An 18,922-nucleotide genomic window follows, 5' to 3' on the forward strand; every position below is an offset into this window, starting at 1 on the left:
TTCAGAAGACAATTAGCGGATACCTTTTCTTCCTCTTTTCTCACCCTTCGTCACCAATGGTTACGTTGTGCTGGTATTATTTAACATATCCTGCATAACGTTATAACCAACGAGAGTGCACAGTGAAGGTGATTAGACACTAGCGCCCAAGTTTTAGTCTGGTCAACCGTTTTCACTACATTCGAAAATTAACAATTAGACGGAAAGCTCGAGGTTTCTTTCAAAGTCGATAGAAAACGAGAGCTAGCCGTCTAAATGTTTTAGCATAACCCACTGACCAATCTATTAAAAATAGAATATCGCTTTAATTGATTTATTGAAGGTGTTAATTGATATTATAACATAGAGGGCAAAATTACTGAATGGTGATTGGCTGAGACAGAGGGCATTTTCCCTTAATTTTGGTAATTGCCCCGGGCAAAATTACTTGATCCTGATTGGACAAACAGGAAAATTGCTCGTTTCTGATTGGCTGAGCGCGCTGCACTTCGTTGGCTTCAAGACGGCGGGATTTTGAGCAGGATTTTCAAACAGAGCGCTCGCTTGTACATCGATCTTTTCGAAATTTGACTTCAGTTTCCGCAGATATGTGATGAAAATTGAATGGAAATGGGGGTAATTACTTGAAACGAAGATCCAAAAGCTGACACAGAAGATTATTACAGTTGAAAACGGTACAAAAATTGCATCAGACACTTGCAAGTGTGCGACAATTCAAATTCATTCGTAGCGGCCGGCAACTGACATCTCCGTTTCACTTCTGTCATCGCTAAAACTCATCACCAGCAACCCAGGATATAAAGGAGGACATATATAGTTTGTTTCGTGAAAGAAGGTCACATTAATTGGACAAATTACTACTACAAGTTTGTTTGGGGTCGTCGTTTGCTGTTATCTATGTCGAGGACTGACATGTGAAGCCGATCGTAGAGGAAAGCTTCAAAACGTGCACACAGGTGAATAAATATATTAAGTGTTCGCTTGTTCTGTCGTTAATAGCTTTTTTTATTTTTTTTTTTCACGAATTTCATACCGTTCATTGCATACAACTGTCAGCGTTATTCTCTTCCGAACGTCAAGATTTGCTCGATTATAAGGAACGTTTTCGTTTCGCAAGTCAAATTAAGCTTCGCGCTGTACAGAAGTCATTTTTATAGCATCGACAATTTTCAGAAAATTTTGCCCTCTATGTCATAAACAAGTAATCACATGTTTCCTCGTAAAATTAAGGATTAATATCACTTGTGTTTTCGGAAGTTGGAGAAATAGCCCTCGTCGCTTCGCGACTCTGGCAATTTCTACAACTTCCGAAAACACGCGTGATATTAATCCTTAATTTTACTCGGCCCCATGCGATTACCTATACAAATTCAGCGAAAAACATAGAAACCTTGAGCTTGCTATCTAATTGTTTCGAATTGTTAAATGGACGGCAACTTTGTATACGTAGCCAATCAGATTGCCCCATTACCTTCTAGACGGTCAGTGGGTTATGCTAAAAGACTGTAGACCATAGAAAACTTTGGCCGATTTATTTTGTAGAATAACAAGGAAAATCACCTGCAAATTAGATGGAAAATCAGTACAAATTGCACGCGTGAGTGTTAGCTCGTACGATCCCATTTTCTCACTTCTAGCCGATGAATGTGTGAGAAGTGTTTTCCTAAATGTTCCAGCTGACATTTCACAACGCGTAGGATTCTGTTTTTTGGAAACGCCAACATATTTTTTCAAGTTTTCCGAAGTTTGTCTAACGCTGAGTTACAGGTTATCTCATTTTCGTGGTCTATACCCTCATACCTCTCGACCAAGGATCGCACAAGAGCTCTCTCAGCTAGTATAACTTTTTTTCCTATATAACTCACGGACATTACCTTTTATTTTTTTTTCTACAAGGATACGTTACTCATATATGGAAATATTTCCTGTATTCAAAGTTGGTACTTACTGCTCACGAAGTTCTTGCAATTGGCGATTTGCTCTTCTAACGTTTTGCAAAAAGACTGCTTCTCGTTTACTTCGTTTTGAAGTCGGTCTATTACCGAAGAGTTGTAAATTGCATTTTGCAGGAGTTCATCGTTTTCTTTAGTTTTTTTATTCACTGTTGACTCGATTTGACGTTTCTCGTTTTTTAGGTTTTTATTTTCCTCTTCTAGCTTTCTTTTCTCTTCCATTAACTTGTTAATATAGTCAGAAGATTTTCTGTTTTCCTTTTTGAGATTGTCTTTAGTTTTCTCGATTTCGTTTTTATCCTTCTTTACTTGTTCATGTCCTTTCTTTAACTTTTTGATTTCACTTTCACAGCTGTTGATTTTCTCCTCCATTTTGTTTTTCTCCTTTTCAAAGGTCTGCCTCTCTGTGTTGTGGTTTAACTCAAGTCGGTTGATTTCAGACTCCTTTTCTCTCCTTAATGTTTTGAGTTCATTCTTCAAACTAGAGCACTGTGGACAAGTCTGGCTTCCTAAAATTAACAACTTTGGATTAGTTTCTAATTACATTAAAGTTGTATTCGACAGTTTCCAGCACTTTCCTAGACTAAGATTTCGATGGGTCGTTTAATATAACCACTCCTTATCATTTGATGCTACAATCATGATGTCAAACAAATGCCCAATAATAGGTAAACACATTATCATTTTTTCTTACCATAGCAATAGCATAACCTTCTAAAACACGCTTGATAATTTTAGATTTAACTGCTAATAACTCAAAAACGAGCTCGATGATCCTATTTTTATTATTAAGGTGGCTTAATACAGTTTTGAGGGGGTAAGTGAGCCCAACTTTTAACTCTCTTTAAAAATATTCAGGAATGTTCTTTCTTTCTCTTATTACTGTTTTTTAAAGCATATAGCCATCATATGCGACATTTGACCAATAAAAATGCTAATGAACAATCAATAAAGAGCGAAAATGAATGGCCGAGTGCTTAGAAGGGGACTGGGCACTAGTTGTTTTAACAGCGTTTTTCTCAAAATCTACCCGTATGACCCCACCTCAAAATTTCAGAAATTACAAATTGGCTTTGATTAAACATTCGTGCAAAGTAAAATAAAAATCTGTAAGACAGAATTTGAGCTATTTTGTAAAGGGGCAAAATATCACATTTTCCTATTTTGCGAAAAATCTGTCTTACAGATTTTTATTTTACTTTGCATGAATGTTTAATCAAAGCCAATTTGTAATTTCTGAAATTTTGAGGTGGGGTCATACGGGTAGATTTTGAGAAAAACGCTGTTAAAACAACTAGTGCCCAGTCCCCTCCTAAGCACTCGGCCATTCATTTTGGCTCTTTATTGATTGTTTATTAGCATTTTTATTGGTCAAATGTCGCATATGATGGCTATATGCTTTAAAAAAACAGTAATAAGAGAAAGAAAGAACATTCCTGAATATTTTTAAAGAGAGTTAAAAGTTGGGCTCACTTACCCCCTCAAAACTGTATTAAGCCACCTTAAATTTTGATCAGTACGACAAGATGAAAGTTTAAAACAATTCTGCACATCGAGTTCAGAGCCACCTTAAATGTTCGTACATTTAAGGTGGCTAAGAACCCCATGTGAAGTTTTCTTACGTTTGCCGAAGGTTGTCACTTATCCCAATGATTACAATTCGATAATAACTCAAAGCGGCTCTGAGCCACTGAACTCGGAAAATTAATAGACCTCTTCAGCTACGTATGCAAATTGCCCATTGTAGATCAAGTGACGCTCTCAAGAGAATTGTTCCTTTGTCTTTCTGGAAATTATTCGTTCATTTCCACGTGAATTTGTTTGAATTTGAAAGAAATAATTCTCAAGGGTAGCATCACGTGGTCTACAATGGGACAGCAAACAAAAGAAGCTAAAGAGGTCTATTATGATACAAGAATCGAGAACCGCAAACTGACAAATAAAGATTTGCTAGAACGAGTCATTTTAAACTTTCCACACTTCAGATTTCGTCATTAAGTTCAATACGTCCAAAATAGAAAAAAAAAAAAAAAAAAAAAAAAAATCGCTCATTTTGCTCAGAGGTTTAGCGGACTTGTTTTTGAGTTATTAGGCTTAAAGGTAAAATTTAGAAAATAATCATAACGTGTTCACCAGTTATTGGACATCTGTTTAATACCATAATTGTTGCGTCAACTGAAAAAAGAGTCCTTGTATTGATCCGTCAAAGTTGAAGTGCTAAAAAATGCAGGAAACTCCAAGTACAGTATGATACGACGGTCCGTTACCGGTTCGATAACGTTGCTTTTTTCTACCGAATGCCCAGTGGCCATGATGAGGTAGAGGGATTAACGGTTAGCATACCAAAACAATGCATTGTAACGACATACGAGTATGGTAAATACATTTCATCCTAAAGATAAAGCCACATAAGAAAGTTAAAAATATCCATGCACTGAAACTAGTGCACCGTACTTGACTCAGCTGTTTAATGTTCAATAATGTTAAAATTATTTTCCTAATGTACCTGTGCTACTAAGTCTTCCTCGTAGATCTGCGCTGTTTTCTCGTTCCATGCTTAGTTCGGATCTCAAAACGCTGTTTTCTATTGTGAAAGAAATGTGGGAAACAGTTACCTGACAGTACAGCTACACAGTGGAGAATTGATTTCAATCATTGATTTTAATTTGAAGCAATGCAAAGTATTAAAAAGCGTACTGTACACTTTGCAAACTGGAACAAGACTAAAACAATAAAAAGACCGTGTTCGCTTCTTACTGTTTTCCAATATCACTTTTCTTTCCAGAGATATTCAAGTTTTTAAAATATGCAAATTAGCAAAGCGATGACGTCATAGACTCAACCAAATTTTGATCAAATATAAGGAAAGTGATATCTCAGCCAATTTGTATCGGAACTCTCTGATTTTCTGCAGCAACACTCTGCTTGTTGTGTTTCACCATGTGAACCCAACAATTTGGTTACCATGGCAACACATTAGGTTCCAGATCCCCCCGATGCTAAAGGCTTTTCTGGCCAATTCTGGCATTCTTTATTGTTATTTGTCAATAATGCTTTACATGCGTGATCTGGCAAGCATATGAATGGATAAGGCAGACGTCTTGCCGGGGTTTCATTTTTCCGAACTGAAAAATTCTTAAATATTCAAAATAAATTAGCGGGGACTGGAAAAGAGTTAGTTGCCATGGTAACATAATTTAATTATAAGAACATGTGTGTCACCTGCAGAACTATTAGTCTGCCCAGTTTCATTGGTCTCCGCAGAAAAATGACTGAGATAACTCAATTTTTGTACCTGACATAAAATTGGGTTGAGTAGATGACATCATCAGTCCCCTAATTTGCATATTTTACGATTTTTTTAAGCTTTAATATCTCCAGAACTAAAAAAGATATTTGAAAACGGAAAACGGCATTTTAAATCTTTCCTTAAATACTTTATGAAATACTAAGAAAAGCAAGGGGTGAAAATTTGATCATAGTAGCACTTTAACTGTTAGTAGAAAACGTCCTCTTTGGTGCCCAAACACTTAAGCAGAGGAGCAGTCCGTTGTAGTGGATTGTTTTTGGTCAGTAAGTTTGATACCCTTAATAACTTTTGAAGTATTATTCACTTCAAATAAAAACACTTTTCAAGTGTCCGTTGACTGTTTCAAAGTGTCCGTTGTCCGTCTTAGAGAGGTGTCTGTGTTATAGGGAAAAAAGACTGAAAAACGGCAGGGACCATCACCAGGTGTCCGTCGTATAGAGGTGCCCGTCCCGTTAAGAGAGAGTTCACTGTACGCTACAGTCAACTCTCTCTAAAACGGACACCGTAAGGACCGGCTCCAACTTTCCGTTTTAGAGAGGTTTCCGTCTTATAGGGAGTTTAGTTGCAGAAAAATGACTGAGAAATAGCAGGGATGGGGCCAACACCAGGTGTCCGTCTTAAAGAGGTGTCCGTTAAGAGAGAGTTGACTGTATTACATTGATCAGGAGTAGCAAGCTTTCACTTTCAACGAAAAATTTTATCTTTATCAATCAACAGTTATCCATTTTCCCCTAGCCGATCACTGGTTGCCAGAATTTGTTAAAGAATAATTTAAAGAATAAGCAAAAGATAATTGAAAGTTGAAGAGTGAAACGGATATGTAGCTCGCCGCCTTTCGTTGTTTGATAAATAATCAGTACTTTTTACCTTCACTTTAATTTCCATATAGCTAAAGTTACTTACCGGCTTTTAAAATTGTACTTATGAGATGTGAATGAGCTTTCTCAATTGCGTCCTTAAAGATGTCATAGGCTTTTGCACCTCTTTTTGGTATTAAATCTAACAAAATTTCACATTTTTGGTGTCGAGTTAGATCCTTCGCCTTTATCTTCTCTTCGTCACTATCACTTAACAAATGTGAAGCTGCCATCTTCAGTAACACCTGTTCCGCATCCATGTCTTGCACGAGCACCTCTCTGACACTCTTCAAAATTTTTCTATGTTCTTCATCCATTGGTTCGTCATGATCAGTTGATATGTTTGGTCTGCCGATCATCGTTCCCGTTGGCATTATGCTGAACCTGTTTTAAAAAGAAGGACACGATGAGAGTGAAACAAGGACGTTGTTGCATTAAGTAACGTTTTGGTACGAGAAAAGTGCAAAAGTTTTTTGCGGGGAAACACGGAATCTTGCTGCAAGGAAGCGGCAATCGTGTAATCCTACTTCGTGTAATATACTAGCCATGTATTACAGGATGCTTTAGACAGTCAATGTCTCAAGCCAGCAGCTTTCTCGCAACAATATCGACAGACGTTATAAATCCACGAAAATCATCTAAACGGACTGTATATGTTATAACTAAATGCTGATAACCGCTCAAAATTTAACTGTCATCTGAGAACTGAGGTCTGCAAAATTCAATAATAGCTAAAAAATGGGCTTCAATTTTGACTGATAGACGAGACATCGCCGAAATTTAAGGGGTAACTTAGATTCCTGCAGCCCCATCCAGAGTGCACCCAGAGCCTCTGTCTAATGTAACAGCGACGAAATACATCCAGAAATTATTTTGATCCATTTACCCATGGAATTGTCTTTCTCTTTCTTTCTTTTGTGCTTTCTTTGGTCTTTCAGTGTTGAAAAAGTTTCCACCTTAACCTCAGGGAAGACGGGAAATTTAAAATTATTCTGTGAAAGCTACTGTGGCCTAACGATTAGCTTGAATAAACTCCGGATCGAGCAGTCTGTGTTTGAGCCCTGACCAGGCCATTAAATAGCGAAGCGCGCGAGTGACGTCATGACTCAGACAAGACTCAGACAAACAAACCGTAATGGCGGACGATTTTCCTAAAACACTCTATAAAGCAGGCGGTATTTCTAAAACACTGACATATGATGAAAACTTTGCCTAGATTCATTCTATTTCTCTCAGAACACGCTGATGTTTTTTTAGTCTCGTGGCGGTTATGTTCATTTGCATTCTATTTTTGGACCTCGCGCGCTTCGCTATTAAGTTCTTCAGCAAGAAACCAGAGTAAATAATTGCTAGGAATTGTGGGTCACTAGGTCTGTGAAAGCTTAAAACTTTTAAACCTCATACAAAGTTATAGTGTATAACTCGTTGTAGTATAAATTATATATATTTTTTTATTTTGAACAACTTAATCGAGTTATAGGGCGCTTTCCATTCGACCAAAAATGCCGGAAATTTCGGAACAAGGACGAATGGTACAGAAATTTCCTGGGAGTGTCGACTTTCCGAAATGCGAACCATTCAACCGAAAACCCCGGAAATTCCAGAAGCAAAATCAAATGGAACTGAAAGTTACCGGAATTTTTGTTCGAAAATTTGGGTCTACCTTGCGAGGTTGTCCTCTTTTCCAGAAAATTTTAGAAAAAGCGACCATTTTACACTCAGCCCAAGTTCCTTCGGCAGAGAATTTAGCGATTTGTGCGGCTGAAAGCAGCTACATGTGTTAAGGAAGCATTCTTGAAACTCCAAATAAAAAACTTAGATGAACTCGGTTGTTTTTCGTTCTTGTTTTGCAGGCGGCAGCAAAGAAATGTACAAATATTTATAACGCGCGTGCAGGCTACGCCATTGTTTTGCTCATTAAACTTTTTGGGTTGGCGACGTTGCTTGTAGTGTGCCTTTTGAAAGGTCCTTTTATTTGTGGCCACGATATCATTCATGGCGTTTATTTTCAGTGCTCAGAATGCTTTTTATTTGCAAAATTATCGAGTTATATGTGCAGGAAACCGGCCACAGTGCATTATTTTAATGCACCGTAGAAATTTCCATATTAGACGCACTACCTGACCATATGCAAATTTTGTTTTGCCTTCCGTGCAGTCAACCGGAAAAGTTGGAAAATGCTGCTCCATTCGCCACTGCAATTTTCCGAAACTCAAACCAGAATTTTTGGTCGAATGGAAAGCGCCCATAGTTATAGCGACCTTTAGCTTGGACTTCTAAGAGACTTCGAGTACGAGATTAATTCAAACCAAATTCGTGTGACACGTATAATTACTAGTCACACAAATCTTTTCCCTAACTTTTTTTATGTGTTGGTCAGTAATAGGAAGGAGGATAGGATAGTTCGGGGATATAATTGTCTCAAAATTCCAAAGTCGTACTCGTACTCGATTTCGTACTGCTAGTCAAATCTAAAGGTCGCTATTGACTAACAAGAGCTCTTAGAGCTTAAAACTGCGCTGGTCACTTGATCACTCTAGGGGAGCCATGTGGGGAGAACAAAAAATGCACCCCCCCTATCCCCTTTACCTGCGTCAAAAATGTTGCGACTGATAAACAAAACGGCAAGAAAACGCCTTGTGTGGCATTTCATGGTTTACTAGTTCCATCTACAATTAACAAGAATTATCACTTTCTTTCTTAAAACTCACGCTTTTGGCCGGCATGAGTAGCAATTCGAGGTTAACGTTCTTCACAACTATCTTTAGCACGGTGGTTATGTCAGTACTAATATAATTCGAGGTTTCCGGCCCTTGTCCCGCATCAGTGACGTAATCCGGGCAAGTTCTAGCAGGTCCTTGCTTGCTTTGCAAATATTTAATGAAAGTTACAACGTCAGCGAATTTCATGACACGAAGGTTATTGTGTTTACAGTATTTATTCTAGCCCTCTGAAACATTTTTCTTTTATAGCATAAACGTTTTCTATTTTATTTGAGTCAAACGCTTCAAAATCCAACATTTGACAGAACAAAGGATTCGGAAAGTTTCCATTAGTAACTGATTCACAGCTTTTGAACATGAAGTGACTTGAAGTCACGCCGACATTATTTAATGCCTTATGAAAGTGAAAGTTACAAGGTCAGCACAATCCATGACACGAATGTAATCTTTCAACCTGCTAAAAAAAATTCTTTCATAGCACGAAAATTTAGAAATTTCCTTGAGTCAATCGCTTAAAAATAGAAGGTTTCACGCTAAAGATGCTTAGTTGAGACAAAAGTAGTCGTGCAGAGCAAGAACTGCGCAGCGCAGTTAACTAGAATTCATTTTCAGTGATATATCTCGGAACGAAATTGCATATAATTGCGAACACAATAGAGTATAGTATTCAGAAAACGCAAAGAAAAGAGCACACAATCTTTGCTTCGCGGGGCTCTCCTTCCCTTAAGCCCGCCGCCACTGACAACTAGCCGACAAGTAAAGATTTGTTGACGTCCGAAGAATAATCGGGCAGTGCGCGGCGGGCTTCACCCGCACTTTCGTCTCGAACTGCAAAAAAGAACGATCGGCACTTAGGGACAAAGGTACAAGCTAGAATTAGTGACTTGTTTCACTTCGGTATTCCAAAAAAATCGTAAAAAATTTTAAGCTTAAAATCATTCCTCTGATATGGAAATTTGCATTTTACGCTCTGTTAAAGTCAATATTTACATGCAACCAATGCTTGTTTGATTCTTCGCTTTGGTTTTAATCTGTGGGGGCAGCGTTAAAAAAGACGTATTGAATCGATTCTACTGAACGCAATAAATTAAATCGCGGTGAAGTCAATCGAACAAGCCAACGCCTTGGTTAAGCGCCTTGGTTAAGTGAAAATAGCAGCTTATTGAGAATGGTTGAAAGTGTTATTGTTGTTAGGGTTTATTTACTTATCACACTGAAAAACATTTATAGGCCTTTAGATAGCTTGCGTTTGCGATTTTCGAGCATATTTTGTATATTTCCTACTTAGTAGATCGACCTAGACTTGAATTTGATTTGTTCTCTGCTGTACAAGAAAGTAAGCTTTGTGTTCATTGCTTTACTCTCCATCTCGCTATTAAACTCAGTCGTGAGTTTCCTGATCGTGGCCTAAAGAAACGCGAGATCGAGATCTGATAAAAATGTCCACAAACGCATCGATTCTGTAGCATTTCACCTGCTTGCCGAGCTTGGAGTAAACTGAACTTCAAGCAGTCCGAGTTGAGCTTTGAAAGGCCTAACTGAAGTTAGCATATGTAAATAACTAAGCGTTAGCTATAGGTCAACTATTCCCAAAATCACTTACCTTTTAACTGCAATATGTGTATAAGCCTCCGTCCGATAAAGAAATTCACTCTAATCTTGTGTTTGCGAGAGGTTGAACGAAGTCTTTTAGATGAAATCTGCAATAGCATCCAGCGCAGCTAGACAAACGTGCGACTGAAGAGGAAGAAAAGGTACAGCTGGGAGACTGGTAACGAGGAAGTGTGCCCCTTAACCTGTGAAGCCAGGGAACGAGCTCCGGCTACGAGACACAGCAGGATCTGGCGCGAGAAGGGGAGAAATAGAATAAAACAAGCGTTACTTTCTCTTTTTTGCGTTATATTGAAGCGTTACAACCGATATAGGATACTTCGCCGCCAGTAAGGTCATACGGCTGCTCTGACCATGAATTGTTTACACCGCTTTGAATAAAGAGGTGTCAGGGATGTCTGCTTTCTTTACAACACTAAAACTCGTGAAAAAGAACTTGTCCCTTTCGTTTATATCTAGTACAAGTCCTTTCTAACTTCCCGGTTCTCTTTTGCTTTGTGGTCTAAGCGAGAATTTCTTTTTGAGTTAAACACTTAATTCAAAATACGTACTACACATGATAATTAAGATCCCTGATATCCTCTAAGCAATTCCAAGTGGCTGATAATAGATGAGCCGTAGTAATACAAACTGAATAAGTGACGTAGAAAGCCCTTATCAGAAAAAAAAGAAAAAGCAAGTAATGATAATCCCTTCGTTCCTTGCCCTTTCTCCCATCCTGGCAATTTTAAGTGGCTGATGAAAAAAAAAAAACTTACCGAAAGCATGAGACAGGCTTTAGCCGCTAACGACCTGGGCCCGTCTAAAAAATTGTTCCCTTTATGGAGTCCTTGATTGTGAATACTTGTTATTTATTCTCTAACAGTAAAATACAGTAATCCTTGACATTACCGACTCGACCGACTCCTAGTGCGCATGACCGTAACGCAATACAGCGACACTACACCCTTATAGAAGGTTTGTTTTGCAAACTGAAATTAAGGTCGCGGGGGATACCTACAGCATGAATAAATTCATGAAGCGAAATTTTGCTTGACCTGCATCTTTAGAAACGCTAATTTCTCAGCTGTTATGGGTACGATTAAGCTCAAATTTTACAGAGACATGGAGAAACGATGAAAGATTGTGAATGTCATCTTTTATTTGGTAGATTGCATTTCACGGTGATGTTATAGCCTCGTTAGTGCCAAATTGGGAAAAACATGATTTTGTGGCAGAGTTTGCGGAACGAGTAGGAGACAGCACACTGTGATCTTGTCAAAAACTAATCAGTCAATACCTCTAGAGTGTCATAACAGAAGCGGAATTTTTAATTTAAAGTTTGCCAGCAAGTTATGGCGTTTTAAGTGCGCAAATTTGAATTTAATGTCTTCTACCGCTTTCTGAAAGCGCTCTTTTAAAATTCCGCTTCTGTTATGACACAGTACAGTACTCATAGTTTACCTATCTGCAGTGGCAAGTCATGAAGTTCTGTATCCGCGCTGTATTCTCTGCCACAAAATTGTCGGAAAAGTCCAAACTTTGAGATTTCCGAAGGTGTCCCGACCTAAATACGATCATTTTGCCAAGGAGAGATATAATTATGGTAATTATATTCCACGCTTTTATGGTGCGAACAATGCGTTTTTAAAAAGGACACGATTGTTTATGCCGAATATTTTGTGATTACTCTGAGTTGCAATAATATTTAAATTTGAATGAAAATAAGTTCAAAGACTTCCTACAATCTATATGAACGTATATCGCTAAGCGTTGTTTTAATATTAAAGAAACAGGGATTTTTTACACTGAATTACGCGCACGCACCCATATTTTTATCCAGTCATGAATGTCTCGTAAAGTTGTCGATGTCAGTCGTTGTACTTCGTGCATACGCTTTAAATAAATGCATAATGATAACCTAAGGTGTCCCCCGCGACCTTAAGGGGCAAACAAATTTAACTGGTTGCTTTTTGATTTCTGTTTCAATCTCTTCTCCTGGTAGTAAGGATAGACCCACCCATTTTTACTCGTGAATGTAATGAAACGAGTATGGTTATGGAAAGTGATATGCAAATTTTCACTCGGTCAGTCGGTCGATGGGCTGTTAACTTTAATTTATGAATAATAATTTAGCCATTAAATTATGGGCTGTTAACTTTAATTTATGAATAATAATTTATGCTTTAAATTATAAATTAATTTTTCTTGTTTTTTTTTTTAACTTTTTGTTTCACCCCTCTGAGGTTTGAACCGGCGACTCCTAACATCAACTATGGTTTTGAAGACCAAACGCCTAACCGCTAGACCGCTTCGACTTGCGTGTCGTTTGGGCTGAAAATTAGCATATAGATTTCTTTGTAATGTTCTTATCCCGCTGACCGATACCGCAGGTTCAAAGTTTAATGGCTTGTATGTATAAAACCTATTCGAATGGCTCGATTTATAGCTCTTAAGAATTTCACATGACAAATAGAAGAAATAATCTTAGAGAAAATATGAAAATCTTCGAAGCACTAGTGATATTCCGTGTTTTCATGAAAGTTTTAGATTTTGCAGGCACGAACTGTGGACTGCGACTGTGTTGGGTATTAAAAGGTTGATTTTAGGACAATTGTATGAATAAAGTCCAATTTTAGCAGTCTCTGAATGTTTTATAGTTCCAAGCGTATTGTACGATAATCGATAGTCATGATACGTAAATAATTTATCAAAAAAAGCTCGCCAAACTGACGAATGTTGTTGCCTTTTAATAATATACTGTATAGTACTTGATTTGCATCTCTAATAGATTCATAAAAAAGGAGAAAGAAAAAAAAGACGTCGTATAAAATTGTAAAATAGATTGTCGTAAAAAAAATGAATGGATTACCCGCGTCCGCTGTAAACACAAGGAACCAACGTGATCATATCTCCCTTCAAACAACTTCTATACTAACATGCCGCTCACAAAAAGACAGAATCATTCCATAGCTCTCCACCAATACATTTAGTATTCTCATTCACGAGTGGGCTAACAAAGCACCTTTGACTAAGGAACAAAAAGCATTTGATTGGTTTTTTTAATATAGTGTAACCTGTATTTAGCGAACAGAAGGCAAGGTCCTTATATTTAATCTTCTATTTAACCGTCTGTTAACTTATAGCGGAGCTCCCACGCGCCGAAGGCGCGTAGCGTAGCTCCATTGGTAACATGCGGGTACAAGGGAACAGACAGGGCAAATGGTATCCTATCGAACCGAGAAATTTTGGTTGTCGCGTACATCCGTACGTACGCACGGGTTAGGCCTGGGAACGAGCTAGGCTCCGGTGGCAATCCGCGTCTTTTGGCGGGAAAAATCATTACTATCAAGGCCTTAGCAAGAAAGTTTTTTAAAAACGATTTCTACTCAGCTAAGCTTATATAGTAGGAAGTTTTAAACACGAGGAAAAAACATCATTCTTAGATCTTGTTGACAATGTTAGAATTATCTCCTGAATTACATGAAGGGGAGACTAACTTGAGGAAGTCCGCTGTGTGAAGAGTCAGGAATCTCACAGCATGCCGATTTACCAAGCGTACACATGAGTTCACTACTAAGCATGAAGACTCCGCGATTGAAAAGCACACGAAGGACTCAGTTTTAAAGACAGTTTATTACAGATACATTATTTCTGGATATATTCCTCGTTTCACCCGCGATGACAACCATAGTTAGTAGAGGAGTAAAGCGCTTTCGTTACTTTTAAGGGACTCGCGCTATATAGGGAAAACAACTGTGTAAATGCACGCGCAAAATGGCGTAAACAAAAGTAGTAGTTACTACATGTAGTACTACGCTAGTGATACAGTTTTCAAATTTAAAAAAGTGCTGCCCTTACTAACAAATAAAAGCTAACCGCAAGCAAACCGGAGTGGAACTAACCACAAGCAAACCGGAGTGGAACTAACCGCAAGCAAACTGGAGTGGAACTAACCGCAAGCAAACTATTAAACCTGCGGTCAGGCGTTTTTTCCCCGCAGTGGTAAGTAAGGAGGGAGGGCATGATCTCAGGTTACAAGCAAACTGAAGAACAAACGTGATGCGTTTTTCAATAAATTTGTCATTTTGCGCGTACATCGCTTTTACAGTTAATTTCGCCATTTTGCGCGTGCATCTAGACAGTTGTTTTCCCTATATAGCGCGAGTCCCTTAAAAGTAACGAAAGCCGAGTAAAAATTGTGGCCGATCGAAATGGAAATCTTCCAAGCTTCTTGGTGAGTTTGAAGCAAAGACGGTCAAAGACAACATTCCTTTACGAAAACAAGGTGAGCTATTGATGTTCATTTTTTTAACAGATTAGAAAAGTCTTTGGTTTTTAGATTAACCAGCATTCAACCTAATACATAATTTTTAAACGAAGCTGGGTTCTAGCTCTCAGTCATGTACCGGTATGTCAAACAAGGACATAGACTTAGTGAACTGAAATTCGTTTTGTCTTATATTAAACACGAGTTGTATTCAAAGCATACCTTACTTCTGGTTTTTCCTATCCGCGTTAATTTGTTTATTCAATTCTGTAGTTAACTTAAATCACCGAAGTAGAAGAACACACCACTTTTAAACGTTGGAAAGAGTACAGAACAAGTAGAGAACAAAATGTACATGCAAATTTGTAAGAATGTGGTCGAGTCAGATGCAATATAGGGGACATTGCAAGCTGAGAGTTTTAGCGAAATATAGTTTCTCCATGACCTCTGTTATTTTTCACTGAGAACTTTGCGTACTTTTCCTTATTTTAATTTTTATCATATGAATGTTATGAGTGAAAAGGTTTTGTGAAAGTTTTGTATTTCTTATCTGATAACAGCCTTTCTCAGAATAAATTGATTAGTTTATTCACATTTTTTATAACTTACCGTATTTAATCGATTAAACACCTCCCTCGAATAAGCGCTAGATGTTAGAACAGAAATATTAATAAACATCTCCCTCGAATAAACGCCGCATCAAGATGATGTGGCATTCATTCGAATATCAGACTCGGAAAGCAAATGCAGTAATAATCAAGCTTGAGCAGGCCAAAAAAAAATATTTTTCTTGATTGTAACAAGGTTTTGAAATTGACTTTTCAGGCATGCACTTTTCAGGCAAAACATGTTTCTGTTTTTTTTTTTTAATTAAAATGTTCAGTTACCATACTATTGTTTACAAGAAATAATTGAATTTTAAATGAACGCCGCCCTCGTATAAACACTTTCCTCTAATAAGCGCTGCACTCGAATCACGAAAAATTAAATAAACGCCGTGGCGTTTAATCGAATAAATATGGTACATAAAAGAATATAGCACGGATTCTAAATTGTGATGCGAAAGATTATACAACCAAACTGATCCTGAAGTTATAATGTAGGATATATAAGGGCTTGGAAAAAATAAATTCCAGATTGCCCTGTGGTTAACAAGCAGCTCTCAAATTTTGCTTGCCTAGGACTGTGCATGATTGTGTTTCTTAGTAAACTTGTGACTGTATAATTTACATGTAGACGACTTGCCTGGGCCTTTTAACCTATTACGCAAACAGGCATGAAATATTAATTGCTTGACAGAAAAATCTACTTGCCCCAGACACTCAGAGGGTACTTTTTTTAGCCCTGTGGCTATGAGCATTGCTTTCTTGAAGGTTGCACATGACTCGTACAATTCTTTAAGCCTTTCAAAGTTTTCCAACTTAAAGCAGTGACTAAATCAAATATTTTTGCCAATTTTTTTTCTACAAGAGAAGTAGGATTAGTTTTTGATCGTGAAAAAAAAAAGTTCAAAATGGGCCTGTCTGCGATGACTCGAGGATATAATAAAAAGTAAATAATACATGTACAACAAGTTTTTTGAGGTCAATTCAGTGAGAAGTATTTATGGAGGGTGTAAGATGCAGTTTGAAGTTATCATTTATTTTGGTAAATCTGTTGTCTTTCTAAAACTTGCAATGTTAGGATTTCCATACTTTTTGCCAGGATGCAAGTTAAGAATTTTACAGGTTTTTGATATGTATAAATTTTGTTTTCAGTGCAGGGAAAACAGTCAAGGGGTGCAGTTAGTGAAATTGGTGATGCAGGTAATCATTACATAAGTGTCAGCTTATACCTTTCTTTATCTAGATATTAAAGAAGCTCCATGACACATTAGTGATTAGTGCATGAAACTTGTTTTTCAAGTGTAAAACTTTTGGGTGTGAAAAATGGTATGCGTTTTAACCCCTTGGTAAGTTTACATTATATAATTCCCTAAAATCCTCCTTCAATTGAGGAATTTAATATACACAATTTATATGTAACAGCACATGTACATAAAATGTTTTTATTGTTCCACTTATGTCCAGGATTGAACGCAAGTATTGTTTAATAAGTACTTCATGTTTGACTGTGTTATTTGACATTTCCATATTACTTCATATTTGACAGAATTTGGTGTGTTTTGGTGAACTTTTATAAATGAGGACACTTTGTGATGCCTGTCATGAAGAACGTGCATCTCATTAGCGTTCAATCCTGGACATATCTGTATTGTTCAAGAAAAATGTTTTGGTTGTTCATACAATGGACCCCTCCCCCATTGTGGAGGAGGGGTATGAGGGCAAAGACCCAACAAGATCTGCTACCTGACCCGACAAAATACCGGAATACTTGTAATGATTTTGTGGGAGAAGTGCAAATTGACCTGTTGTGTTTGAATTCCTTTTGTTAATACCTTAAACCTTAATAGCTAATAAGCTCAAGCGAGATTGTCTAATTGGCGTGGGTCGTGGGTCGTGCGTAATTGACATATCAAATTCATTATTTTTGCTGTTTCACATGCCATTTCACAACAGCAGTTCTCCCCCTCCCCCCCCCCCCCCCCCCGTGGATTTTTGGAGAATAAGCTTAGTTACCAGCGATCTATGGATTTTAGATGTACCTAAAATGTGTGATGCTTTTAAAACAAGGCCTGCAATTTGAATTCGCTCATTCAAAGACCTCGGATGAAGGTGTTACGTTGCATGCGACTACCGCTTGTTCGCAGCAAAAACCTTAAACAAACAAGAACACCCTTACAACGATTGCATCGACAAGGACAACTTTCTTCAGTTTAGCTGATAAGCCGATCAGTTACTTCTAATGCTGTCATTTCATCTGTGTAAAATCTTAATCAAGGACCACTGTGTGGATCAGTGGGAAACTAGTGTCGAAATATTTCCACTGGGTTTCTTGGTATATTTAAACGAAAAACGTTTTTCACAGGATATATGCAAAAATAAAACGTTTTTACTTTAAAATAATGGCCTGCATTAAAACTTTAGTCAGTTCAATAAAACGGAATGTTCATTTCGCTACATTGCTTGGCAGTGCAAGTTTGCATGTCCATTTTATTTCGCAACCTTTGATAGTGCATCTGCAGCCTCAAGCTTCAAATAATAACGGAAGGTCAAATCTCGACGAACCTTCACCTTCCGTGAATTGCCAGTCTAGAGAGACGCGTGGTGTGCTTATTGTAAGGACCGTGATTCGTGATTCCGGCCGAGCACATTTGTGAAAACGTACTCATAAATCAAAATACTGTAGAAAAGTAAAATTGACAAACGACGAATGAATCTTAAGAATCATTGAATGTGGTTGACACTTTCTATCGATCCGAGTTGTGCGCTGTAGGACTTGTCTCACACTTTGAGCTCGCCTGAGGGATCACGTTTTGCTACGAGGCCATTGAAAGGTAAATGCTACGCAAATTACATATCAAAATCCTGGCTAGGTATCCTCACATTTACCACCCTGTGATACCGGTAATGTATCAAACTTGGAACTGGGAAAATCAAAACCTTATCTTTAAAGTACTTGAATGTCTTGTTTTGGCATATTTCTGTCGTTTGATCGCGGTCGATGACGCACCTGTTCGATTTGGCCTTGTGAAAGAAACTCTGTGCACAACTATTAAGTCATTTCAATAACATTAAGGGGTCCTTACGCTATAGTCCTGGACAGTGCAAGTTTTGATGATGCTTCTGCAAAATAATGCTTTCAGCAAACATGTACATTTCACCTATTTTTAACCAATCATACTTGAGCGTTCCCACGCTACTAATTGGATCACTGGTAGGTAACGAACAACTGAAACTATTCTTTGTTTTTTCATTAGAGGAATAAAAAATCGACCATGCACAGGAAAACAAAAGCTCCGTTAGGTGTTCTGTAGAAATCCCTTAAGTTAAAAAACAAAAGACTCGAGCATTTGTAACTTTTTCACTTGAAAATACCACGAAAATCCACGAATCGTTGTAAGTTATAGAAAATATTGGCTAGCCTGATAAAATTTGAAACCGAATGAAGAACCACCAAGCTACGGAAATGAAATCGTTCAAAAAATTGATAGTTACCAAAACGTTTCAGATCAGAAAATTCTCGGCAAGCAGCATACACGCCAAGGGCAAGACGCACGACGCATGACCCACGACCCACGACCCACGACCCACGACCCACGACCCACGACCCACGACCCA

General features: G+C 37.9%; 1 protein-coding gene and 1 long non-coding RNA gene across 2 annotated transcripts in view; one reads left to right on the plus strand and one right to left on the minus strand.

The window, feature by feature from the left end:
* LOC144661537 (uncharacterized) overlaps window positions 1-10,642 on the minus strand; it is a 28,737-nt gene extending 18,095 nt beyond the window's left edge. Inside the window, exons 1-4 of the mRNA XM_078522343.1 lie at window positions 10,446-10,642; window positions 6,166-6,503; window positions 4,459-4,536; window positions 1,949-2,461 (exon numbers count right to left, since the gene is read on the minus strand). Coding sequence (XP_078378469.1) covers window positions 1,949-2,461; window positions 4,459-4,536; window positions 6,166-6,493 — 919 coding nt within the window. The 5' untranslated portion in view covers window positions 6,494-6,503; window positions 10,446-10,642. The remainder of the gene's footprint in view (window positions 1-1,948; window positions 2,462-4,458; window positions 4,537-6,165; window positions 6,504-10,445) is intronic.
* A 3,981-nt stretch (window positions 10,643-14,623) lies between these two features.
* LOC144661574 (uncharacterized) lies at window positions 14,624-16,953 on the plus strand. The gene is made up of 2 exons (XR_013572311.1): window positions 14,624-14,720; window positions 16,460-16,953. It is a non-coding gene; the product is annotated as an uncharacterized LOC144661574 (long non-coding RNA).
* Window positions 16,954-18,922: the final 1,969 nt, after the last annotated feature.

This window comes from Oculina patagonica, chromosome 7 (assembly GCF_052425735.1).
Source record: "Oculina patagonica isolate OP01 chromosome 7, crgOcupat, whole genome shotgun sequence".
Taxonomy (NCBI): domain Eukaryota; kingdom Metazoa; phylum Cnidaria; class Anthozoa; order Scleractinia; family Oculinidae; genus Oculina; species Oculina patagonica.